Here is a 22365-nt window from a genome sequence, read left to right as displayed (position 1 = left end):
CGACCCTGTTGACTATTTTGAATGAAACGCTTGATTGTTCGATGATCACGCTTCAGAAGCTTTGCAATTTTAAGAGTGCTGCATCCCTCTGCAAGATATCTCACTATTTTTGACTTTTCTGAGCCTGTCAAGTCCTTCTTTTGACCCATTTTGCCAAAGGAAAGGAAGTTGCCTAATAATTATGCACACCTGATATAGGGTGTTGATGTCATTAGACCACACCCCTTCTCATTACAGAGATGCACATCACCTAATATGCTTAATTGGTAGTAGGCTTTCGAGCCTATACAGCTTGGAGTAAGACAACATGCATAAAGAGGATGATGTGGTCAAAATACTCATTTGCCTAATAATTCTGCACTCCCTGTAGTGTCAATCTGGTGCTGTAGGACTGTAACAGTGTAAACCTCTTCATAGTAGTACCTGTCAATATTGCAGTACTCCAGCATTGCAAACTATCTTAATGCAGTATATCATCAGGGTAGGTTACTATGGAAGTCTGTGCTTCCTCTTAGTAGTGGCAATTCAGTGTAATAGGGCTCCAGCAGCTGAAAGTTATTCACATTAGTACCAGAAGTGTTGCAGTAATACAGAACTGCAAACTATCTTAATGGAATATCTCATCAGTGCTTAGTACTCATGAGTATGTTCTTCATCTTCGTAGTGTCACTCCAGTGCTGTAGTAGCCTAGCAGTTCAAACACCTTTTCCATATATCATGTCAGTGTTGCAGTACTCCAGCATTACAAGCTACTTTGATACAGTATGTCTTCAGTGTATAGTACTCTTTAGGTCCGCGCCTTCACTTAGTAGTGTCATTATGGCGCTATAGAACCCTAGCAGTAAAAAAGTCTTCCCATTACTAACTGTCAGTGTTGCTCTACTCCAGCATTACAAGATACCCTGATACAGTATCCTATCAGAGTATATCACTTTGAAAGACTGTGCTTCCTCTTAGCAATTTCATAACAGAGCTATACGGCCCTAGCATTATAAACTTATCCCATTACTCTCAGTGCTGCAGTACTCCAACATTGCAAGCTGCCGTAAAGCAGTATCCTATCGGTGTTTATTACTCAGGAAGTCCGTACTTCATCTTAGTAGAGTCAATTGAGTGCCATAGAACCCCAGAAGTATAGAGTCCTTGCCATGCCTTCCTTTAGGAGTCCTCGACAACTTTGAAAGCTGCCTTTAAGCACTACTCCATCAGTGTGTATTACTGTGGAAGTGTGTCCTTCCTCTTAGTAGTGTCATAACGGCACTATAGAACCCTAGCAGTATAAACATCTTCCCGTAGCATCTGTCAGTGCTGCAGTACTCCAGCATTAGATCCGGCCTTCATGCAGCATCCTGATACTGTTTATTACTCTAGAACTCTGCACTTATTCTATGCCAACGTTGCAGTACTCCAGCATTACAAGCTACCTTAGTGCAGTATCCTATCAGTGTGCATCACCGTGGAGGTCTGTGCTTCCTCGTAGTAGTGTCATAATGGCGCTACAAAACCCTAGCAGTTTAAACATCTTCCTATAGTATCTGTCAGTGCTGCAGTACTCCAGCATTAGAACCTGTCTTCATGCAGCATCCTGATACTGTTTATTACTCTAGAACTCTGCACTTTCTCTTAGTAGTCTCATGCCAGTGCTTTAAAGCCCTAGCAGTTTAAACTTATTTTGCTTATTCTATGTCAATGTTGAAGTACTCCAGCATTACAAGCTACCTTAGTGCAGTATCCTATCAGTGTACATCACCGTGGAGGTCTGTGCTTCCTCGTAGTAGTGTCATAATGGCGCTACAGAACCCTAGCAGTTTAAACATCTTCCCATTAGTACCTGTCAGTGTTGCAGTACTCCATCACTGCAAGCTAACTTAATACAGTTTCCTATATGGGCACATTACTCTGGAAGACAGCGGTTCCTCTTAGTAGTGTCATGTCGTTGTTATAAGGACCATTGCAATTTAAACTTCTTTCCAGTGGTGCCTCTCAGTGCTGCATCAGAACTGTAAGATCCTGGCTGCATACACATCATCTCAGCAATACCTGACAGTCAGGTTGCTGTAGGGCCCTAATAGCTTGACTTATGGGTCAGAATTCTCCTCTCAGTTCTGTAGGACCCCAACAGTTTCAGTTTCCACCAGCAGTAGCCCATCAATGGTGTAGGACAGTGACAGCATGGGATTCCTCAAGTTGTGTCCTGTCAGAATTGTAAGACGGGTGAGCTGCACCAGGAATGAACTGTCAGTGCTATAGCACGCCAGCAGTGTGAGTTTCCACCAGCAGCGAGCTGTCACTGTTGCTGCTCCCAGCAGTGTGAGTTCTTCCAGCTATGACCTGTGAGTGTTGTCAGATGCAGCAGTGTGGGCTCTTATTGCACTTCTGTGGCAGTGTTGTAAAAAGGAGCAGTGTGAGCATCCTGCAGAAGGGCACCTTTAATGTTGTAGGACCTGGCTATGTGAGAATCCCCCAGCTGTGGAATGTCAATGTTGTAGGACAAAGCAGTAGTGCAGGATTCCTCCATCAAATGTCTGTCAATATTGTTGCATCCAGAACTTCTTCCAGCATTACATTGTCAGAGTTGTAGGGCCTTGGCAATGTGAGAGTCTTCTAGCTGTGGCATGTCAATGTTTTCCGACCCAGCAGTGTGCTACTCCTCCCTCTACTGCATATGTGTGTTTACACACAAGAATCAGTTCTTCCTGCACTGTCTTGTTAGGAAAGCGTGATTTCCAGATTTCAGCAGTGCCCTTTCAGTGTTGTAGCAAGGTGCAGAGAACAACCTACGGCAGAGCCATAAGTACTGTAGGAAGATCCAGGGAGCACTCCTCAGCAGAACCCTGTTAATGTACAAGGTAGGTGCAATAAGAAGCATTCAGGAGAGCCCTATCAGTGTTGCAGGAAGGTGCAATTAGCAGCCTTCAGCAGAGCCCTATCAGTGTTGCAGGAAGGTGTAATGAGCAGCCTTCAGCAGAGCCCTATTAGTGTCGCAGGAAGGTGCAATTAGCAGCCTTCAGCAGAGCCCTATCAGTGTTGCAGGAAGGTGTAATGAGCAGCCTTCAGCAGAGCCCTATTAGTGTCGCAGGAAGGTGCAATTAGCAGCCTTCAGCAGAGCCCTATCAGTGTTGCAGGAATGTGCAATGAGCAGCCTTCAGCAGAGTTCTATTAGTGTCGCAAGAAGGTGCAATGAGCAGTCTTCAGCAGATCTCTATCAGTGGTGCAGGAAGGCATAGTAAGCAGCCTTCAGCAAAGTTCTGTTAATGTAGAAGAAGGAGCAATATGCAGCCTTCAGTTTAGCTCTGAAAGTTGCAGTAAGATAATAATGAGCTTCCTAAAGAAGAGCAGTATCTGTGTTACAGGAAGGTGTAGTAGCAGCATTCAGCAGAGTCCCTTAGTGCAGAAGGAAGGCGCAGTGAGTAGTCTTCAGCAGAGCCCTATCTGTGACACAGGAAGGCACAATGAGCAGTCTTCATCAGAGCCCTATCAGGGTCGTAGGAAGGTGCAATGAGCAGCCTTCAGCAGAGCAGTGAGAAGCCTTCAGTTGTAGCTCTGGCGGTTGCAGGATGGCTCTTATAAGCATCCTTCAGCAGAGCCCTATCAGTGAATCAGGAAGGTGCAAGGATCAGCCTTTAGAAGAGAGCTATATAGCGCATCAAGCAGCCTCCAGTAGAGCCTAATACAGGAAGGCGCAATTTGCAGTCTTCAGAGTCACAGAAAAGCGCAACGAGCATCCTTGAGTTGAGCCCTGCCAGTGTACCAGGAAGTCACACTGAGCAGCCTTCAGCAGAGCCCTGTCAGAGTCACAGGAAGGTGCAACCAGCAGCGTTCAGTTTAGCTCTGGCGGCCTCAGGAAGGCTCCTAGTAGCGTCCTTGAACAGAGCCGTGTCAGTGACTCAGGAAGGCACAAGGATCAGTCTTCAGCAGAGCCTTATCAGTGATGCATGAAAGCGCAGTGAGCAGCCTTCAGCAGAGACCTGTTGGTGTCGTTGGAAGGCGCAATGAACAGCTTTCAGCAGAGCTCTGTCAGTGCTGCAGAAAGACACAGTAAACAGCCTTCGGCAGTCATGTCAGTATTGAATGAATCTAGCAGTAACTGTACTCCCACGGGGCTTCTAATGCCATAACATAGTCAGATTCTGTAGTGAAGCTCTCTTGTGCCTCTGGGTAAGGGTTGTGCTATAAAAGCACTGCAAAATGACATAATTTGCCTCAAGAAATAGAGTACAGGCAATACAGCCATGCATCCTCCTTCATATGTTAAAAATGGTAACATACTTTTAACTCATCAGGCTTATAAAAATGTTTACAATCTCAATGAAAAGTGTCCTGCAACACCAGTTCTTAGTTTGTAAAAAAAAAAAAATAATAATAATTAATAAGTACCAGGGACCTGGTTAGGAGGTCTCTGCAGCCTGCACCACCATCGCCCCAGCCTACCTGGCCAATGACTTCACCAACACGACTACTAATCATCATACACCAACAAGTGTGACAGTTCAGACTATTCCAGGCCCCCAGAGCTTGTAAAGATGACTTGAGCATCAGGTATTAGTCATTTCTAATGAGTATTGAATTAATAACCAAAGGTTGTTCTGCTCATCTTTAAAGCAGACAAACAGTGGCATCATGTGGCAGGCTGTCAAAAGTGCTGGTGTTCATAATTAAGTGCTGGTGCTGAGCACCACAAACCACTGACTCAAATTAAGCACTGTACATGCAGAGATTACATCTACAGCACCTGGGAAAGCAACAAAATCAGATCTTTATAAAATCCATAAAAGTGGCTAGCTCCTGGTGTCAAAGCAAAGGTAAAAGTGTATGACCTACCACTGATCCTCGCTTCAGTTGGATATTTTTGTTTATTGAGCTTTTGATCTTTTTAATTACCTGTATTATCCAGATGGCTGAAAGGGAATCCTTCCCCAAAATGGCCTTTGGTTTACTCTGTAAAAGTGAGAGGTGTACTTTCTTGGTGTCTAGTGCTTAATGTCTCAGGAGGCCACTGCAGCTTGCACCTCAAAGTTCTGCCGATGACAGTACTAACACAAGTACCAATCATGACACTCCTACAAGTGTGACAATTCAGTCTATTCCAGGGTAACTGGACAAAATAATGAATCATGAATATCGAGCTACATAAATACTGAGTTTTTAATATCATAACACGGAAATATTTTGATGCAGAAATATAGTTGAGAAGTATATCGATTTTGTTAGGGAAGTAATATTATTTTCAATAAAATCTTTTGTTAATAGAGTTTTCAGTAATATCTGCGTTGTTAATATCGTTTTCAATAATATAGTTGTAAATAATATTGTTTTTTAATTATATTTGTTTTTTAGTTCATATTTTTATTGTATATGTTATATATTGTTTGTATAATTGTTGTTAATAATTGTAAATACAGTTGCTAATTTTAAGTTATTTATACATTTTAATTTAATTACTAATAGTAATTCATAGTGGGTTGGGAGGTTTGCAGTGGTACAGTGCGGCAAGTTAATTAAGTCTAATTAATTAATAATTCCTTTTTAATTAATACATATTATTAATTGATAATTAATTTTTCCTTTATCAATAATTATTTTATTGATGATTTAATATGTTAATTTTGTTATATATTTGCATTTTCATTTTAACCTGAGCTGCTATGTTTTCTGGAATAGAGTGTGGGAATGTAATTAAATAATCAATTAATGACATTTTTATTATTTCATATTATTTTTTAATAATTATGTAAAATGTTTGTTTTAATTATATGCATAATTCTTACTTCAATAGTTTTATAGTTTTGGTTAATTAATGGAGTTATTAAAATATACTATGTGATTGAAGTGAACTACTTTCTTTACTGTTGCACAGATTGGAGAGGTAATAGTAAATACTATCCTTCCGGAGTCCATAGTTTTCCCTACTGTTACACAGACTGGAGTGAGAATAGTACATTTTACCCCTTCTGATCCAGCGCTTTCCCTACTGTAGCACAGACTGGAGTGGGAACAGTAATTTTACCCCTCTGGAGTCCAACATATGCACTACTGTTGCATAGATGTGAGTGAGAATAGTAAATTTCACCCCTCCGAAGTTCAACACTTGCCCTACTATTGCACAGACTGGAGTAGGAATAGTACATTTTACCCCTTCGGATCTAGCGCTTTCCCTACTGTTGCACATACTGGAGTGGGAATAGTAAATTGTACAACTCTAGAGCCCAACGCTTTCCTTTCTGTTGTACAGACTGGAGTGGGAATAGTACATTTATCCCATGAACACAGTTGCTATGTTTTTAGTCATTTATTAATCTGATTGACCTAGAAACATTTTTTGTTAAAATCTGCAGATTATGCAGCAGATGATGGATTGTGTGGCAAATGCTGCACAAAAGCACAAATCATCCCAGTGTCCCTGGTTATAGGGCACTGAGTGAAAGCAAGCATTGGCAAAGCTGATATGTCTCACCAATGCAAGAAGTATGGGCATTGGAAATATGTTTTAGCCATGTTGCACACCAGTGTGGCTTCTGTATAGCATGGCTAAATGGCAGTGGCGTGGAGTGGGGTACACTGGAGTTAGTAGATAGGAGTGAGGTTGATTAGAGTAAATTGGACTTGGGTAGATTAGAGTAGAGTGGGTTAGAGTGAGATAGAGTGTGTTAGAGTTGGATAGTGGGACAGAATGGAGTAGATTCCAGTATGGTAGATTGGAGTGGAGTGAGGTAGATTTGAGTTAAGTTGGGTAGACTGAGGTAGAGTGAAGTGACATACACAGGTAGAGTGGAATGGGGTAGATTTGAGTGGAGCTGAGCGGGGTAGATTGGGGTGAATTTGATTGGGGAGGATACAAGTGAAGTAGGGTAGATTGGGGTGGAGTGGTGTAGATTGGAGGGCAATGGAGACTGGAGAGAACTGGGGCACAGCGGAGTGGAGCAGAATGGGGTAGGTTGGGGCAGACTGGAGTGGTGTAGACTGGAATTGAGTGGGGTAGATTGGAGTGGAGTGGGTAAAACTGGAGAAGGGTAAATTGGGGTCAATTGGAGTGCAGAAGTGTAGATTGATGTGAGGTAGACTGGAGTGGAGTGTGGTAAACTGGGGAGAAGTGGGGTGGATTAGCATAGACTGCAGTGGAATTGTGTAGATTGGAGCAGGGTAGATTGGGGTACAGTGGAGTAGAGTAGACTGGATTGGGGTAGATTAGAGTGGGGTAGATTGGGGTGTAGTAGAGTGGAGTGGGTAGAGTAGATTGGGGAAGGGGTGTAATAGGGTGGGGTAAAATGGGGTGGGGTGGGTGGAGTGAGATAGAATGGGGTAAAGTGGAGTGGTGTGGATTGGGGTAGGTTGGGGTGCACTGGAGTGATGTACGGCAGACTGGATTTGTGTAGATTGGAGTGGGGTAGAGTGAATGCAATGGTGTGGATTGGGGCACAATGGGGTGGAGTGGGGTGTAGTGGGTTAGACGTGAGCTGTTTATGGTAGACTGGAGTGGAATGGGGTAGACTCCTAGACTCTACTAGGAGTAGAGATGGGTAGATTTGGGTAGATGGAGTAAAGTGGGGTAAATTGGGCCAGAGTGGAGTACAGCGGGGTAGACTGGGGTGGGGTAGACAGGGATAAGGCACACTGGAGTGGGATAAATTGGGCTAGATCAGAGTATATTGGGTAGATTTGAGTGGAATGGGGTAGATTGGAGTAGAGGGGAGACTGAAGTGGAGTAGATTAGAGCGGAGTGAAGTAGAGTAGATTGGAGAGAAGGTGAGTGGGGTAGACTGGAGTGGAATGGGATAGACTGAGTGGGGCACACTGGAGTGGAGGGGGTAGACTAGAGTGGAGTGGGATAGATGGAGTTGAGTGGCATAGAGTGGAGTGCAGCGGGTTAAATTTAAATGGAGTGGAGATTGGAGTAGAATGGGGTAGACTGGAGTGGGTTGGGGTGGGGTTGACCAGAGCTGAATGGGGTAGATTGGAGTGGAGTGGGGTAGATTAAAGTGGAGTGGGGTAGAATGGGATACAATTGACTGGAGTCAGATAGACCATGGTGGAGTGGGGTAGACTGGAGTGGAGTGTAGCTGTGGTCATTAGGCTACATCTCTTGCACCTATGTGCACATGAATATAGGGCACCTGAAAGCACTTTCTATGGAATACATATGAGAATAAGTACTTGGGCTCCTGTTTTAAGGAGAAATGGAGTAGTTGTGCTGCACGCAATTGAAGTGCTTTAAACACACACAATTGTTGTGTGCACAGAGCAGATGTTGAATACTTATGAGGCTTGGGGTCACAGGTTTTAAGGAGAAATGGATTAATTGCAGAGTTGCCCAAAACTGAGACATTAGAAAACACCAAATACTTTGTGTTTGAAAAGGCACAGATGTGTCCAGTATTTTTATGGCGCTTAGTGGCAGCCTGGCCTGAAGCATGTGACTGGAATGCTTGTGTGGAAAGACTATGCGCATCCGATTATAGTAAAACAGACACAAACTTTGTATGCGCCAAGAGGGCAGCCTACGAGCACATGCAGTCAAAGGACCTACTTTAATAAACCATGCCATTTGTTAGGTGCTTTAAAAGAAAGCACCAACTGTCACAAACTGCTTTAAGAGTGCATGCCATTTGCTTGGTGCTGTAAAAGAACCACGTTTGAAATCAAATTTAGGAAACAACAAACAAACCTGTAGGTCTGAAGATAAAACCAACCCAAAGGTGCAGCATGGAAGTGGAAATTGGAGGAGTCCAACCCCTTTACTGTATACAATAAGTCTCGCAGCAACAGCGCTTGCACACTGTTAGGCGACACTAAAAAATGCATTGAGTTATTGTATAAGCATACCAATAGCACAAAGCATAATAGGTGGAAAGCAGCTCAATGGGCTGCCGACATGCTGCAGAGACCAGGGTACATCAAGTGAGTTACACGTCCGACTTCCACGAGGACTACACGATGTTATCAACATGGGTACCGTAAAGTTGGCTCATATTAACACGATTTGCTTAAGCGCCTCAAGACAATTTATGTTCTGGGCGAACAGTTATTCACTATTTAGAGGGCTGCCCAACGACCAGAGCGCGTTAGCCAGGCACACAGTGTACCTGGCAGCCGGAGGCAGGGAAGGCAGAGAGTCCATCCCCTGGCTGTCTGCAGCGAGGCCAGGAAGGGGGCCGAGTGAGAAAAATGCACAGATGTATCCGTCTTCTGCAAGTGCCTGTTCCACTCCTCGCCCGCCTCGTGTTCACTATTCTGGGTAATGACAACATCACAGCCACGGGGGAATATGCCACCGCCACCTCCTCCTCCTCCCCCGGAGTCAGTGTGAGTGAGAGATGATCTCACTCTGTTTACCTCAGCCGCTGACACTCGCAACACTCCCACCTCCCCTGACAGCACGTGCCGGGGGACCCAGCCACTGCCTGCCCGAGTGCCCGCCCACAAAGCGTGAGGAGCATCTTCCCGCGGGAAAGGAGGTGAAGCAGCAGCACAGCTTCCGGCTCGGCGAGGGAGTGAGGTAGCTGCAGCGTTAGCGGCACAGCTGTGATCAAAGGCGTCTTAATCCCCCTAAGAGTCGCTCTCAGAGAGATTACGTCAACGCGCGAAGGTTTATTAGGGTACCACGCTTTAATATGCGTCAGGAGGTAGAACGTTGCGATTCTCGTTTGGGAGACCTCGGGTACGTCAATACGCCATTACTTTTGGTAGTAGAACAAATGGTTATGCGACGAATGATGTGGCTTAAAAAACACGTTTTCCACACTCCGTACCCCCAAGGGCTAATGTATAAGAACTGACCAATCAACTGCAGCTGTCATCTCCAGGTCTATCCACAGCAGTGACGATAAAATGTATTTTAAACGTATAGAATGAAGTTAGCACATAAAAATGCATGGAAAATGTTCTTATTTCGCCACGTTTGCTTAGCCTTCGAAGACGGGTCAAGTGTCAGAATATATCTTCTGACAATTTGCTACCTACTTTTCTTTCTCTGCAAGAGAGGATTTTGTATGGCGAACTATCACTACCTTCTTGCGGTACAATTACTGAACACATAACAATGTTTAAATACCTGTACATTAACTATATAAAATATTTCAAAGCAAAGCAGTTAGGAAACCACAAATAAAGCACGTTTTTATAATTCTCAATTATGATCAAAACAAATCACGGCACCTTATTTGGTGTTGTGCAAATGATAAATATTTGCTGAAACCTGATTTCCACACATTACCACTCTGCTGCTGAATGGTCATGGCTCATTTGCTACACTCGCACTCTCTACAACTTCAGTTATGTAACACGAATGGCAGCACCCCCACTCTGACAATTGTTCCAGCACCACTAAGACACAGAAGGATGAAAAGCTTAGTTAGCTGGCATTGTGGGATGTGAATTTGTGATTTGCATGTAAAATCTGACGTAAGGAGTCGCTGAGTCATCGTGGCAATTTACAACTGCTCCTGATTCATAAAAGTGGGAGTAAACAAGCAAACTTTACAATTTTCATAACTTCTCTGGAGTAACCCGTAATGCACACGTGTGGATTTTCCGCATTGTGGAAGATCTGCTTGGGTAAGGGTAGAATGCTTGTAAAAAAAAAAAAACACAAAAAGCTCTTTTCTCACTTTTTGCTTTACATGGAAACACATGTACTGTACATAAAGGACTGCCTCTCCTCACACAATGTAATCAATTCGTTATGTTTCAGTAAGGACAGATAACTGTGTGAGGAGCATTGTAGATGTATGTGAATACCCACAACATCACAACTATCGGTGTTCTCAAGAACTACTTTGTTTCCTCACATGGCAGCACCTGCTTCTCCTCCCAAAGTGATCCTGATGACTGTAAATATCTAAAATAACAAAAGCCAATTGGCACTGCTGTGTTTTTTGTGCCAATGTGGTCCAACAGCAACAAAAGAGAAATAACATGAAAAAGAGCACAATAACATGTGCACAAGTATGCAAAATTATGAATCATGATGCTGCGGCGGACCAGCGTGATGATATGATTGTGCACATGCATCACCACACATGGGTTCGCATATTGCATGATACAACTACCATTTTAATTATTTTGTTACCATTCCAAGAAGGTGGACGCCACTTAGAAGCAATACATTAGAAAATATAAGTTAAAGGTGCACAAAAGTGAATTAAGAGGAGCAACCTCGCAGGAAATGCCACAAGCAGGCCCTCAAAAAAAAGAAACTTTTTTTTTTATGACAGCGATGATCAGGGTGGGGACCAACAGAGCAACCGGTGAGGGCAGAAGGGAGAAGTAAACAAGGGTGTGTGCAACAGCGAGCGGGTGGGGCCAAGAGATTTCCCTAGCACCTTATTTATCTCCGAGTTCATTGGCTGGTTCCTGGTACCCTCAAACCAATTACAAATGGTGCCCCTTGTCTGCAGTTGCCCAACTATCCAAATAGTTTTGTGACTGTCAGTGTTGAGTCCAAAGATATTCTTAGAGCTGTTCTTGCTATCCCTATTAGTAATTACCTGGATTCTTAAAACTTCATAATGCATAGACCATAAAAATGTCAGTAACGTTGGAGAAGCTCAGAATAGTTAACCACTGTCAGGCAACTTTGAGTTACTTGCCCCAGTCGTCTCCTCAGTACCCCTAATACATTTCTGAGAGTGAAAAGGACTTAGAGACATGGAGTAATATTCAACAACTTTTCGCTGTGCCATATTGACCATCTTGAAATGTGTCCCAGTACACAGAATTAGAGCACTTTCGTGACTTCATGGATTCAGTTCAGGTTGTACTTGGGGCAAGGCATAGCTCCATACCCATTAATTCTGAGCTGTTTGAGTTTTCACTGTTGACCTGTGGATCATTTCTGTTATTTTATTGTTGTAGTAGTAATTTGTTTACGTTCAAAGAAATATTGGTGGCAGGAAATCGTGGTAAGTTGTGGGCACCATTTTGTCTCAACCTAATCTCCTATGGTACTCCTTGAACACTCCATTCACAGCTGCCAATAGAGTCATGGAAAGTGAGGATGTCTTGGCTAGCCCTTGCAAAGCACAGTAACCAGGACAGCAAGAAGAGACAACAGAACCAATACTTCTCCACCTGCCTCAAGACTTGCAAAAATAGATTGACAGACCAGAACTTTTTGAGATCAGTCATTCCCTACACTCCTCGAAGGATTTAGAGCAGTGGATCCCAACCTGTGGTTCGGGGATCCCTGGGGGTCCGCGAAGCCTTCTCAGGGGGTCCACGACTGCTTACAAATTAAAAAAATATTAACAGATTAGGTCCCCAGCTTTCAAAAATGGCTCAGTGGGGAGGTCCCCAGATTCCAAAAATGATTCAGTGGGGGTCCCCGGTCCCAATAAAGATAAAATGGGGGTCCACAGAAGTCAAAAGGTTGGGAACCACTGATTTAGAGCACTCTTAAAAATAGGTATTCATTGTAAAATTCGAATCTTTGAGAAAACATCAGTACATAAAATAAGATTTCTAGCTGCCAAAATACTGTGAGCTTATGAAATATGCATTCAGTCTACAGTGTTCTGTGCACCCAGATCTCACACCCTTTGTTTCAGACTGAAAAAAAGCTGGAGGTATGGTAGGATGATGCTACCATGACAGTCAACCAAGGACACATTTTTCTGTTGGTACCCATTTATCTTTCAGCAGTCTCTGATAGAGCGGACTGTAAACCATTTTCACATGGCACGGAAAATCGTTCAAGATTATACCCAGACTCAATTCACTGGTTACAGTTTATGCCAGAAAGGGTTCACTTCGGGACATTTTACAACCACACACCACTAAGGCTGCAAACCTAACCTTTAGAGCGCCACAGGAATCCCATCTCTCCGACGTTCTATTTAAAATCTGTCAGATCTTTTACTTAATCTAGTTTCCTTCAGTGGCTTCCAAACTGGGTATTATGTCTTCTTTTAGGTTTCTTTATATGTGTTGCCTCGTCTCAGGGCCAAGACGTGGTGCTAGCAGGCGGAAGTTGGCATACATGAGGGTACCACACCTTCTCTTCTGAATGACTTGTAGAATTCTACCTTTCACAAATTGTTGTTGGCTTGCCTGCTGGTGACACTGATTCCTCTTATTCAGTAAGCAGTGCAAGGTGGGATGTGCCTCTAGTGTGTTAGTCTTCCCCACAAGTAAAAGAAGTGGTCTATTTTCTGTTGGGAGAGGGCGCCCCATTAATAGCTGAGTTATGGCCCACAGAGGTGCCTGAAAGTGAGGTCTTCAGGTCTTTCCTGAGCAAAGGTAGTTTTAGTTAGAATTCCAGGGCGGAGTGGAAGGCGTTTCGTAGAAGGTGACATTGAGCTTTACTGATTTCGCACCTATGTCTGACCCAATATGCAGATATTACTCTACTTTACATGGCAGTGGATGGGAGCAAACCCATGCATTTTCATTTTTGAGTATTTTATTTCGCTAATGGCCTGGATGCAAGTGTGTTGCTTTCAGTTAATAAAAGAAAAAAAAACATTTTAGGCACAAGTGAACATTCTTAAAAAAAAACACTTAATGGCATTATTAGATCCAAAATCCAGGACCTGCACCGACATATAAACATATTGGTAGCACAGGTAGCTGTCACCGTCTTGCACACGTACATCCGTGGACCGTCATCACTGGTGCTGTACCCTGCTGCAAAATACTTTCAGAGCTGTCTCCTCCACCACATGGAAACCTCTCTAAATGTACCCCACTACTCATGTTATAACATTTAATTATCTGGTTCCTTTAGTACTCTGGGACCCATTGCATCACCCGTTGACCTGAGTTTTTAACACTTCACGATTCCAAGAAACGTTTATTCTTCTGAATCTGTAACTTCTTGGAGCCTCACACCACAAACATATGAGATCTGCATCAGTCACTCAGCTTGCAACTCTCACGAGAAGCGATTCCTGTAATCTGAAAGTGAAATGTTCTGTTGGCGCTTATATTCCTACATATTTAACATCTGTGGAATCCGAGCAACCTTTCAGCTGCCACACGCTCAGAGTTCGTAGCTGATGGATAAGTGTATCTGCCCAAATAATGCTCTTTCATTTGTATTTTAGAAATTCTGATTGATTAACATAGAAATAGACTCTGACCAGCTATGCAGTGACATCAACACTTACCAATGCAATTGAATGATAACTCCTGCTGGCAAAAAATGGAGCAGCCGTCTCCATTGATCTTGTTCATGTCATCACATTCTTCTGCGAAATCTCTGTAGAAAAGACATATGCTTATGAAATAATATGTGTGAGTGCAGTGCTCAGTGATGACAGTAAGCAGGGTTGTTACCAAAGTATGTTATTCTCCAAAACTAGGTAGCAGAGGCTCGGGAAATGTTCATCTTCAGACTGTTTCCCATAGTGATAAATTAATATCAATAGTGACCTGTAAATAAAGGGGACGTCACCTTTCGATATCAGCGATGTTGTATATGTATTTGTATGTGGGTTATTTTGGCTGAAACTCTGGCATACACATCTTCGTGTCAACGTATCTCTAAATAAATATACCAAGATTTGGTATAACATGTCTAATTGCAAACATCAGCAAAACATAAACACCTCTAAATACAATCAATATTTTATTTAATCCATCGCATGTTTGCTTATCTCTCGGTATAAGAGCTGGTATACATATTCCTCACATAGAAGCCATATCTGTAGAATACAACACCTTTATATTTCACATCTTGTATAAGGCATCATCTCTATTTATAAATGACGGTTCCTGCCATACTACAGTTTTAATCTATTATGATTGTTCGAAACCACTCTGGAAAGTACCAATATACACAATATCTGTTTACTGCCATTTTAAAAAGCACTTTCTTGAACTGTCAAGGTGTTGTAATATTGTGGTGAATAGTGAAGTGATTACAATCATCAAAGACTGCTTATCAGACAAGACGCTCCGGTTAGGCACACATGAAAGTAGACACATAAATCCACAATCCATGGGATGGATATACTTGCATTACTATTAGTCTTCGCTTTTGCAATACCTCGGTCCTAGGGATATTACTACTATCATTAGTACTGGTCACTGCACTGGGATACTGTATGCCAGTTTCTCAGTAAACCCGTCTTCCAATCTCAGCGCAGCTCTGTACACCAACCAATCACTACACATCTCTTCATGTCGCCCAGCCAATCACTGTGTGGCATTTCACACCAACTGACAAATGTCATTGCTGCAAAATATATATGTCACAACCTCCTCCTTGCAGCGGTTAACCCTCCTTACAATTTTGTCGTATACACACAAAGCTATAATTCTACAACTCTATGCAACATAAAATGACAGTCTTTCTCTGACCCCCTAAAGAAAACAAAAAGAAACCCCCAAAGATATTACCAATATCATCAATGTTAGTTACTACATTGTAATACTCCAGTGCTGTTGATATTACCACTACTTCACTCCGGAGGATGTTAGCACCATCATCTGTATTGGTTATTAAATTGGAATACTCCAGTGCAGCGGATATTAACCATGTCATTAATAATGGTCTCTGAAATGGGATACTTCACTCATGGGGATATTACCCCTATCATCAAGGCTGGTCAGTGCAATAGGAAGCTTCACTCCGGGGGTATTACCACTAGCATCAGTATTAAACAATACATTGGGATATTAAAGTCTTGGGGATATTACTATTGTCATCAATACTGGTCACTGCACTGGGGTACCTAATTCATGAGGATATTACCACTATCATCAGTATTGGTTACTAGATTCTGATACTCCAATCCCAGGAATATTACCAATATTATCAATTTTGGCTACTGTGCTGTGATACTTCACTCCGGAGGATATTACGTTATCATCAGTATTGATTACTACACTGGAATACTCCAGTCCTGGGGATACACTATAATCATTATTGGTCACTGCACTGACATACTTTGCGCTGGAGGATATCACCACTATAATCAGTATTGGTTACTACATTTGGATACTCCAGTCCTGGAGATTGTACTACTATCACTAATACTGATCACTGCACTGGGATACTTCACCGAGGGGAATATAACCACTATTGTCAATGTTGGTCACTGCGCTGGTAATCTTCACTTCAGGGGATATTATCACTATCATCATTATTGGTTACTACATTGTGATACTCCAATCCTAAGAATATTACCACTATCATCACTGTGCTCACTGTGCTGGGATACTTCACTCTGGAGGATGTTACCGCTATCATCAGTGTTGATTACTACATGGAAAACTCTAAACTTGGGGAAACACTATAATCAATGTTGGTCAATGCACTGGGATACTCCGTTTTATTTGGGTTTTCACTGCTATCATCAGTATGTATGACTACTACATTGGGATACTCCAGGCCTGAGGATATTACCACTATCATTAATGCTGATCACCGCACTTGGACACTTCACTGAGGGAAGTATTACCACTATCATCAATTCTGGTCACTCTGAGATACTTCACTCCGGGGGATATTACCACTATCATCAGTATTGATTTCTAAATTGGGATGCTCCTGTTCTAGGGATATTACTCCTATCATCAATACTGATCACTGCACTGGGATACTTCACTGAGGGGGCTATTACCACTATCATCAATGCTGGTCACTGCGCTGGGCTACTTTACTCCGGGGGATATTACCACTATCATCAGTATGTCCTGGGGATGTTTCCATTGTTATCAATACTAGTCGATGCACTGGGGTGCCTAATTCCCGAGGATTTCTTTCCTGGGTCCTTCTCTAGCCCGTGTGTAGTGTACATATTTCCAAGCGCACGTACATATATTAATCTATCATCTCTAAACCATCTTGTTGGGGAGGCATAATTCTTTCTTCCAACTCCATGAGCAGCTTTTATTAACCCTTTCTTTAGCTCTCTAATTGCTATGCTCCTTGTCTATTCAGATGCATTAGATATTCATAGAAACATATAACAATATTTGTGTACAACTCAGTTTAATACAACAAAACATATCATCTATAATGTTATTTATCATTTGTAACTTTTTGCATTGGACAATGTCACTGTGACACCAGGGAGCGATATTCAGTTTCCACTGACCTTTGAATGATTCCATCACCGCAGTATCCACCTCCATGGACGTAGGTGAGTGTAGGAGATGGTATGCTCTCTTCACCTGCAGACACAGTAATGACCTGGTATGTGTAGGTGCTGCTGTGGATCACATTCCTAGAAAGTAGAAGACATGTATGAGATAGGAGGTGGCCAGAGGCAACAAAGGATGTTGAGATGCCAATTAGTTACAACTTACTCCTTCCCAATGCAAACCACTAAAGAGTGACACCTTTATACTGCATTTTTAAATATCGGTAAGAAAGCCCTTCCTCGCCTGGCCATATCTAAATAGGCATTGGCAAAGCCAACAGGTTTCATCTATGTGAAATCTATTGGCCTCGTCAATGTTTTTTTTTACAAGCTACATAGCAATTGGGTTGCTGTGCAACATGACTTCAAGTAAAGAACAATGTGCTATGATGAAGTCAGTGTTGAGTGCATCATAGAGTTTTTTTTAACCTTTAAATCCTGTTGCACAACAACCTGTACTGCTATGCAACAGATAAAAAAACAGCACATGGGTGTTTGAGGGGTGGGATAATGAGGGGGGGTAGGAGAAAGTAACTTTTGGAGCGGGAGGGGACAGGGATGAAGGAGAGGGACTACAGAGCATGCACTCTATGATTGCTTGAAGGTAAGTTAAACAAAGAAAGAGTACCAGCTGGCCAGTAAAATGAACTGGTCACATGAAGCAGGACTTGGTCAATGCTCCATGGCATGGACAAAGACCCTGAAGCCTCTGAAGCCTAGAACAAAGATGGATGCGAGAAGGAGCAACTTGACCAGTGGGAAGCAAGGAGAAAAGAGTGACGTGGAAGATAATCAATGGTAAGTAAGAGTGGCTCTGAGCCCCCTTTACATTTGTTTTTAGAACAACATCTTTTACTGTTAGCACATGTGCGCTGGAGATGAAATCTAAAAATAAAGTAGGCTAATGCGAATGACTTCTTGAAAGGGATACAAATATCAAAACGTGTGCGGACACTGCTCTTTCCTCTTTGCTCCTGCTGCAAGAATCTATCTACCCTTCTCCTTTTGCTTTCTTCAAAATCTTGCATCTGAGTCATTCAGCATTAATACCAAATCCGTTTCTGTACAGTGTCAGTCAAGGTTCGCAATAGTAGACACTTATTTCACACAATTGCTCATCTACATGGTGCCCTTGAACATCCCATTAATTAGCATAAAAAAATAAAGTAGTGAAGACGGAAACTGGGCCTGTTATGTCACTGATTGCTTTGCATTAGGATGAACAACACAAAATGTTCAGTGAAAAGTTAATATTATTCTGTCTTCGTACACACCAGCCGTGTGCAGAGCACTCTCGGGTGTGAACTCATACATGGGACACGGAGGCAATAGCTGTGTGGGTGGCCACGGTGAGCGACTGAGGGAAATGTGAAAAGTGGACGAAGATTTGTAAGGAATTCAGTCCGGAAAAAGATTAGCAAAAGAAACCTCTGTAGACATGCAATATTACTTTGTAAGGTAGGCATCTCATTGATGATGGGGGGGATCGGAATGGAGCAACAGGAACAGATGTTAGGCCCAAGCATTGAGAACACATAGACGTGGCCAAAGAATGAATGTGCAGCGTCAAATAGGTGGGCAGAAGAGACCTGCTGCTGGTGTGGCTTACACGGCACACTATGCCATCTGAGGCAAAACCTCCACGTTGGGATTTTGCATGTAACCATTGCCAGGGCATGTCAGAGTTTAGAAGCATAGTGTCTGGGACAATGGCACGCAGACTGTTGTCCTTCGAAGTGTGCGTTTGTTTAAACAGCCACTGGGGCTAGGAGAGATGTGGAGCTGCAGGCCGCCTCCGCCATGTGGAACGCATCAGCCGCCAGCTGCCTTCCATCAGGCCGCCAGCGCTCCCAGTGTGGTACTGGGACGGGCGGGGAGGGGAATTGACGTTTTCAAGAACCTGAGTCAGTCGCCGGGCACCACTTGTCCAGACCCTGCGAGTGATCCTGAGATTTTCAGTAATTTGATGGTTTTGCAAATTATGTTTTCTGAGAAAGTCGAAGCCCGCTGCAAGCTGCCTCATGTGCATGACACCAGATACTCCTGCGGGGAAAGACCACTTAAGTACAAACAATGGCCCCCTTTCTTCCTCTCGTGCGTACTTCACGTCTGTAGCGTGGACGCCAAGTGATTGAAGTGGATTGGTTGACTGGCGAACAACACTACCAATTTCAGGTCCTAAGTGTTCGATGTTTCAGTCACCTACAAGCCGTATATTGTTTACTGTTTCCTGGGGGGTTTATATATAATGTCTAGTTGATTTACATACCTTACTCTCTGAAATACATAGAGTTACAGTAGGAAAAGTCCATACCAAGTTGTTATAGGATACCTGTGTCGTGATTGTGGTTGATACAAATCTCCAGACTTCAACTCAGGATAAGAATACATAGACCAAGGTTAGCATTGTGCAGAAATGTGGACCATTTCTAAGTGGTGCCTTTCCATCGAGTCTGAGCATAGTGCTGTGTCGCCCATTGCTTCAGTGAGGCAGAGATCTCACTTATTGATGCAGTGTCCCAATGAACTCTATGGCACGCTGTTATGCAGTTCTGCAGGGTCCAATCTACAACTGATCAGTCCCAAAAATAAGCTGAGTGTGTGTGAATTCTACTTGTGCATGGACACATTTGACTAGACTGTGCAGATAACCCCGCTGTCACTGGCCTGGGATAAGAAGACCCAGCTTGAGGCACATCACCTCATCTGGACTTCACTGACCTATCTTCATGTACGTAGCCTCCCACTGCACATCGCCTACCCTGTACTGTAGTTATGATGAACATGGAGAAGTATCTTCTGAGGCTTACTGATTCTAACTAAAGTAAATACTGTATCATAGAACCCTTTACTCCAATCGAGTCCCCAAAAGTACTTCACTGGACTTTTCTGGTCACTGTGTTTACTATTTAACCTGCAAAATTATTGTATATAAGGCCCAAACCCAATAGCTGTGTCTCAAGTATTAATTAACACACAAGGTGTGTACCATAGAATCCATACTGAAATACTGAAATTACATTCACGAATTCTAGAGGTGACTTCTGATCTTAAGGGTAACCAAAGGCAATGACTCGTCCCAGGATTCACTGCTCTTGGTTTTGAATTCTTAAATTATTTGATTCTTCATTACATTCCAAACTTTAAATCAGCCCCTTTTTATGGGCGAGAGCAAAGCGCTCAGTCCATTCAGTAATCTCTCTTTGGGCTTCAAACCACGCCCATGTCACGTCAGTCACTTACATTGGTTCGTGGGCTTGCCTTTTAAAATCCGCTTGTTTTCGTTTGTGAAAGGCATGCATACGTCATGCCTTTTCCGGTGTTTAGCCCACCTACACAGCACTGGTAAACTACTAGAAACATATGAGGCTCGATGTTTTGAGCCTGGGTTCCAGACTACTTTATCTGTTTATTTTCCCCGCAGCGCTATCACGATGCGTTTTTTTTTTTTTACACTACTAATGGCTCTAGCTTGAGCAAATGCGAGGCCCGTTGCATCGAAAATGCTTGTTCTCTCTGTATGCACTTCAGACTCCTCGACACCCACTGTGTTTCATACCTTGTAAGTGGAATGTTATCTGTGCCACAATCATGCACAATGATGCCTGTGACCAAGCATAGTATTTGGCAAAACTGTTGGTTGTTCAGTGTGGAGAGGGGCACTGAAAAATAACTGCAAGGTGGATAACAGAACTTAGAAAGCTGGTGAGATAAATCAGCTGGCTTAATAGTAGAGGTGTAAAAAAGTGCATAATGTTTTCATAATATTTATGAAAAATTGGCAAAACTGTGTGAAATATTCTTTCATATTACCTCGGGTAAAATACCGGAAGGACACTGTTTCGAGCAGACAATGGCCTTTAGTGATATGGGGCCAGAGGTAGCAAAGGGTTTTCCCATTCTGTGTCAATGGGAAAATATGTTCGTACAGATGGCCCATAGTTTCTCGTTAATCATCTCCTGCAAAATTATGCAAAAGTATGAAAACTATTAGAAAATTTTGTGAATTTCACATAATGTGAAATTTGCAAAGTTTCACTGCTGTAATTCGAATTTTGTCCAGGCCTAGTTAACACTGTGAGATTTGTCTGCTTCTAGAATCCAAATAGACCTATGTGAGTGGCCATATCATGCTACAATGTTTGTTAAAAGTGAGTAAATGCTGTTGAGTGAGTTCCTGCTGACCTTTAAGCACTGTGATTGCTATTGGTATTGTTATTAATAATAATGTTGTTGTTCTTGTCATTAGAATATTAGAAAGTTCAGAGCACCACTGAAGACAATAGAGCCACAGTGAGCCTATAATGCTAAGTACTATCCATTTCCCCCAGAGTCCATTGCTAGCTCTCTGTGTTCTCTCAAAATAAACAGTAGGAACCTCAATTCAAATGCTTTCATTTCACACACAAAAAGACCAGTGTTAGAAGCTAGGTTACTGGTTAACTGGGTTGTGAACCCTGGTCCATCAGCAGCCGCAATTCTAATCAGGGTAAGGCACAAACAATCCTCAAATTAACCTTTGCTCAACCCCCTGGTAGCTTGGCACAGAGCAGTCAGGCTTAACTCAGAATCCATGTGTAAGGTATTTGTGCAACACTTCGAACATAACAGTGAAAACACCACACAAAAAGGCCCCACATCAGGTTAGAAAAGTATAAAGTGCCAACCGTGGCTATCTGGTTGCGCTGGACTGGTTCAAAGTCAAAAGTTCAAGCTTGCAGCAATGCAGCATGGGTTGGATACAGTCCGAGATTAGTCCCATGAAGGTTTACCTTCTCAAGAATCATGCCAGGAGTCCCATTTGCATTGGAAATGGTCACAAAGAACCAAGAGAGCGTCAGAGGCAGCAGTTGGCATGGTACGGAGAGCACGCCATGTGTCATGGACGGATGAGCTAGTGCTTCGTTTTGGTGGCCCCCTTTGTGCTGTTAATACTGCTGTGCCAAGAGACAGGCTAACAGCAGCTTGCACTGATTTTGTATGTGAGCAGCACAGTTCCAGTGCAAACTGGACCGTTCGCAGTCATGAAGCACACACATCTTTAATTAAGAGCCAGCAGAGCCACACCAAGAGTCCAGAACCTGAGGGGCACTGCTTAGCAGGTCAAGAACTCACTGAAGATTGGTCCAGGAGCTGTTGGAGAGCCTTTTATGTCCCTTAAGTCGAGATCAGGAGGCATGCAGAATATCCATTTGAGTCACTGTGGGATCCTGGGTTAAAAGATGTGTCGCAGGACCAGTTCTTCTTTGCCAGGCAAGAGGGCAGCAAGCAACAGGTCATC

General features: G+C 42.9%; 1 protein-coding gene across 1 annotated transcript in view; it reads right to left on the bottom strand.

Moving 5' to 3' along the window:
* PAPPA (pappalysin 1) overlaps window positions 1–22365 on the bottom strand; it is a 572334-nt gene that overhangs the window by 236606 nt on the left and 313363 nt on the right. Inside the window, exons 8-9 of the mRNA XM_069241521.1 lie at window positions 17040–17168; window positions 14103–14194 (exon numbers count right to left, since the gene is read on the bottom strand). Coding sequence (XP_069097622.1) covers window positions 14103–14194; window positions 17040–17168 — 221 coding nt within the window. The remainder of the gene's footprint in view (window positions 1–14102; window positions 14195–17039; window positions 17169–22365) is intronic.

This window comes from Pleurodeles waltl, chromosome 6 (genome assembly GCF_031143425.1).
Source record: "Pleurodeles waltl isolate 20211129_DDA chromosome 6, aPleWal1.hap1.20221129, whole genome shotgun sequence".
In the NCBI taxonomy this organism is placed as follows: domain Eukaryota; kingdom Metazoa; phylum Chordata; class Amphibia; order Caudata; family Salamandridae; genus Pleurodeles; species Pleurodeles waltl.
The sequence above is the reverse complement of the archived record's forward strand: the minus strand, read 5'-3'. Positions and strand labels throughout refer to the sequence as shown.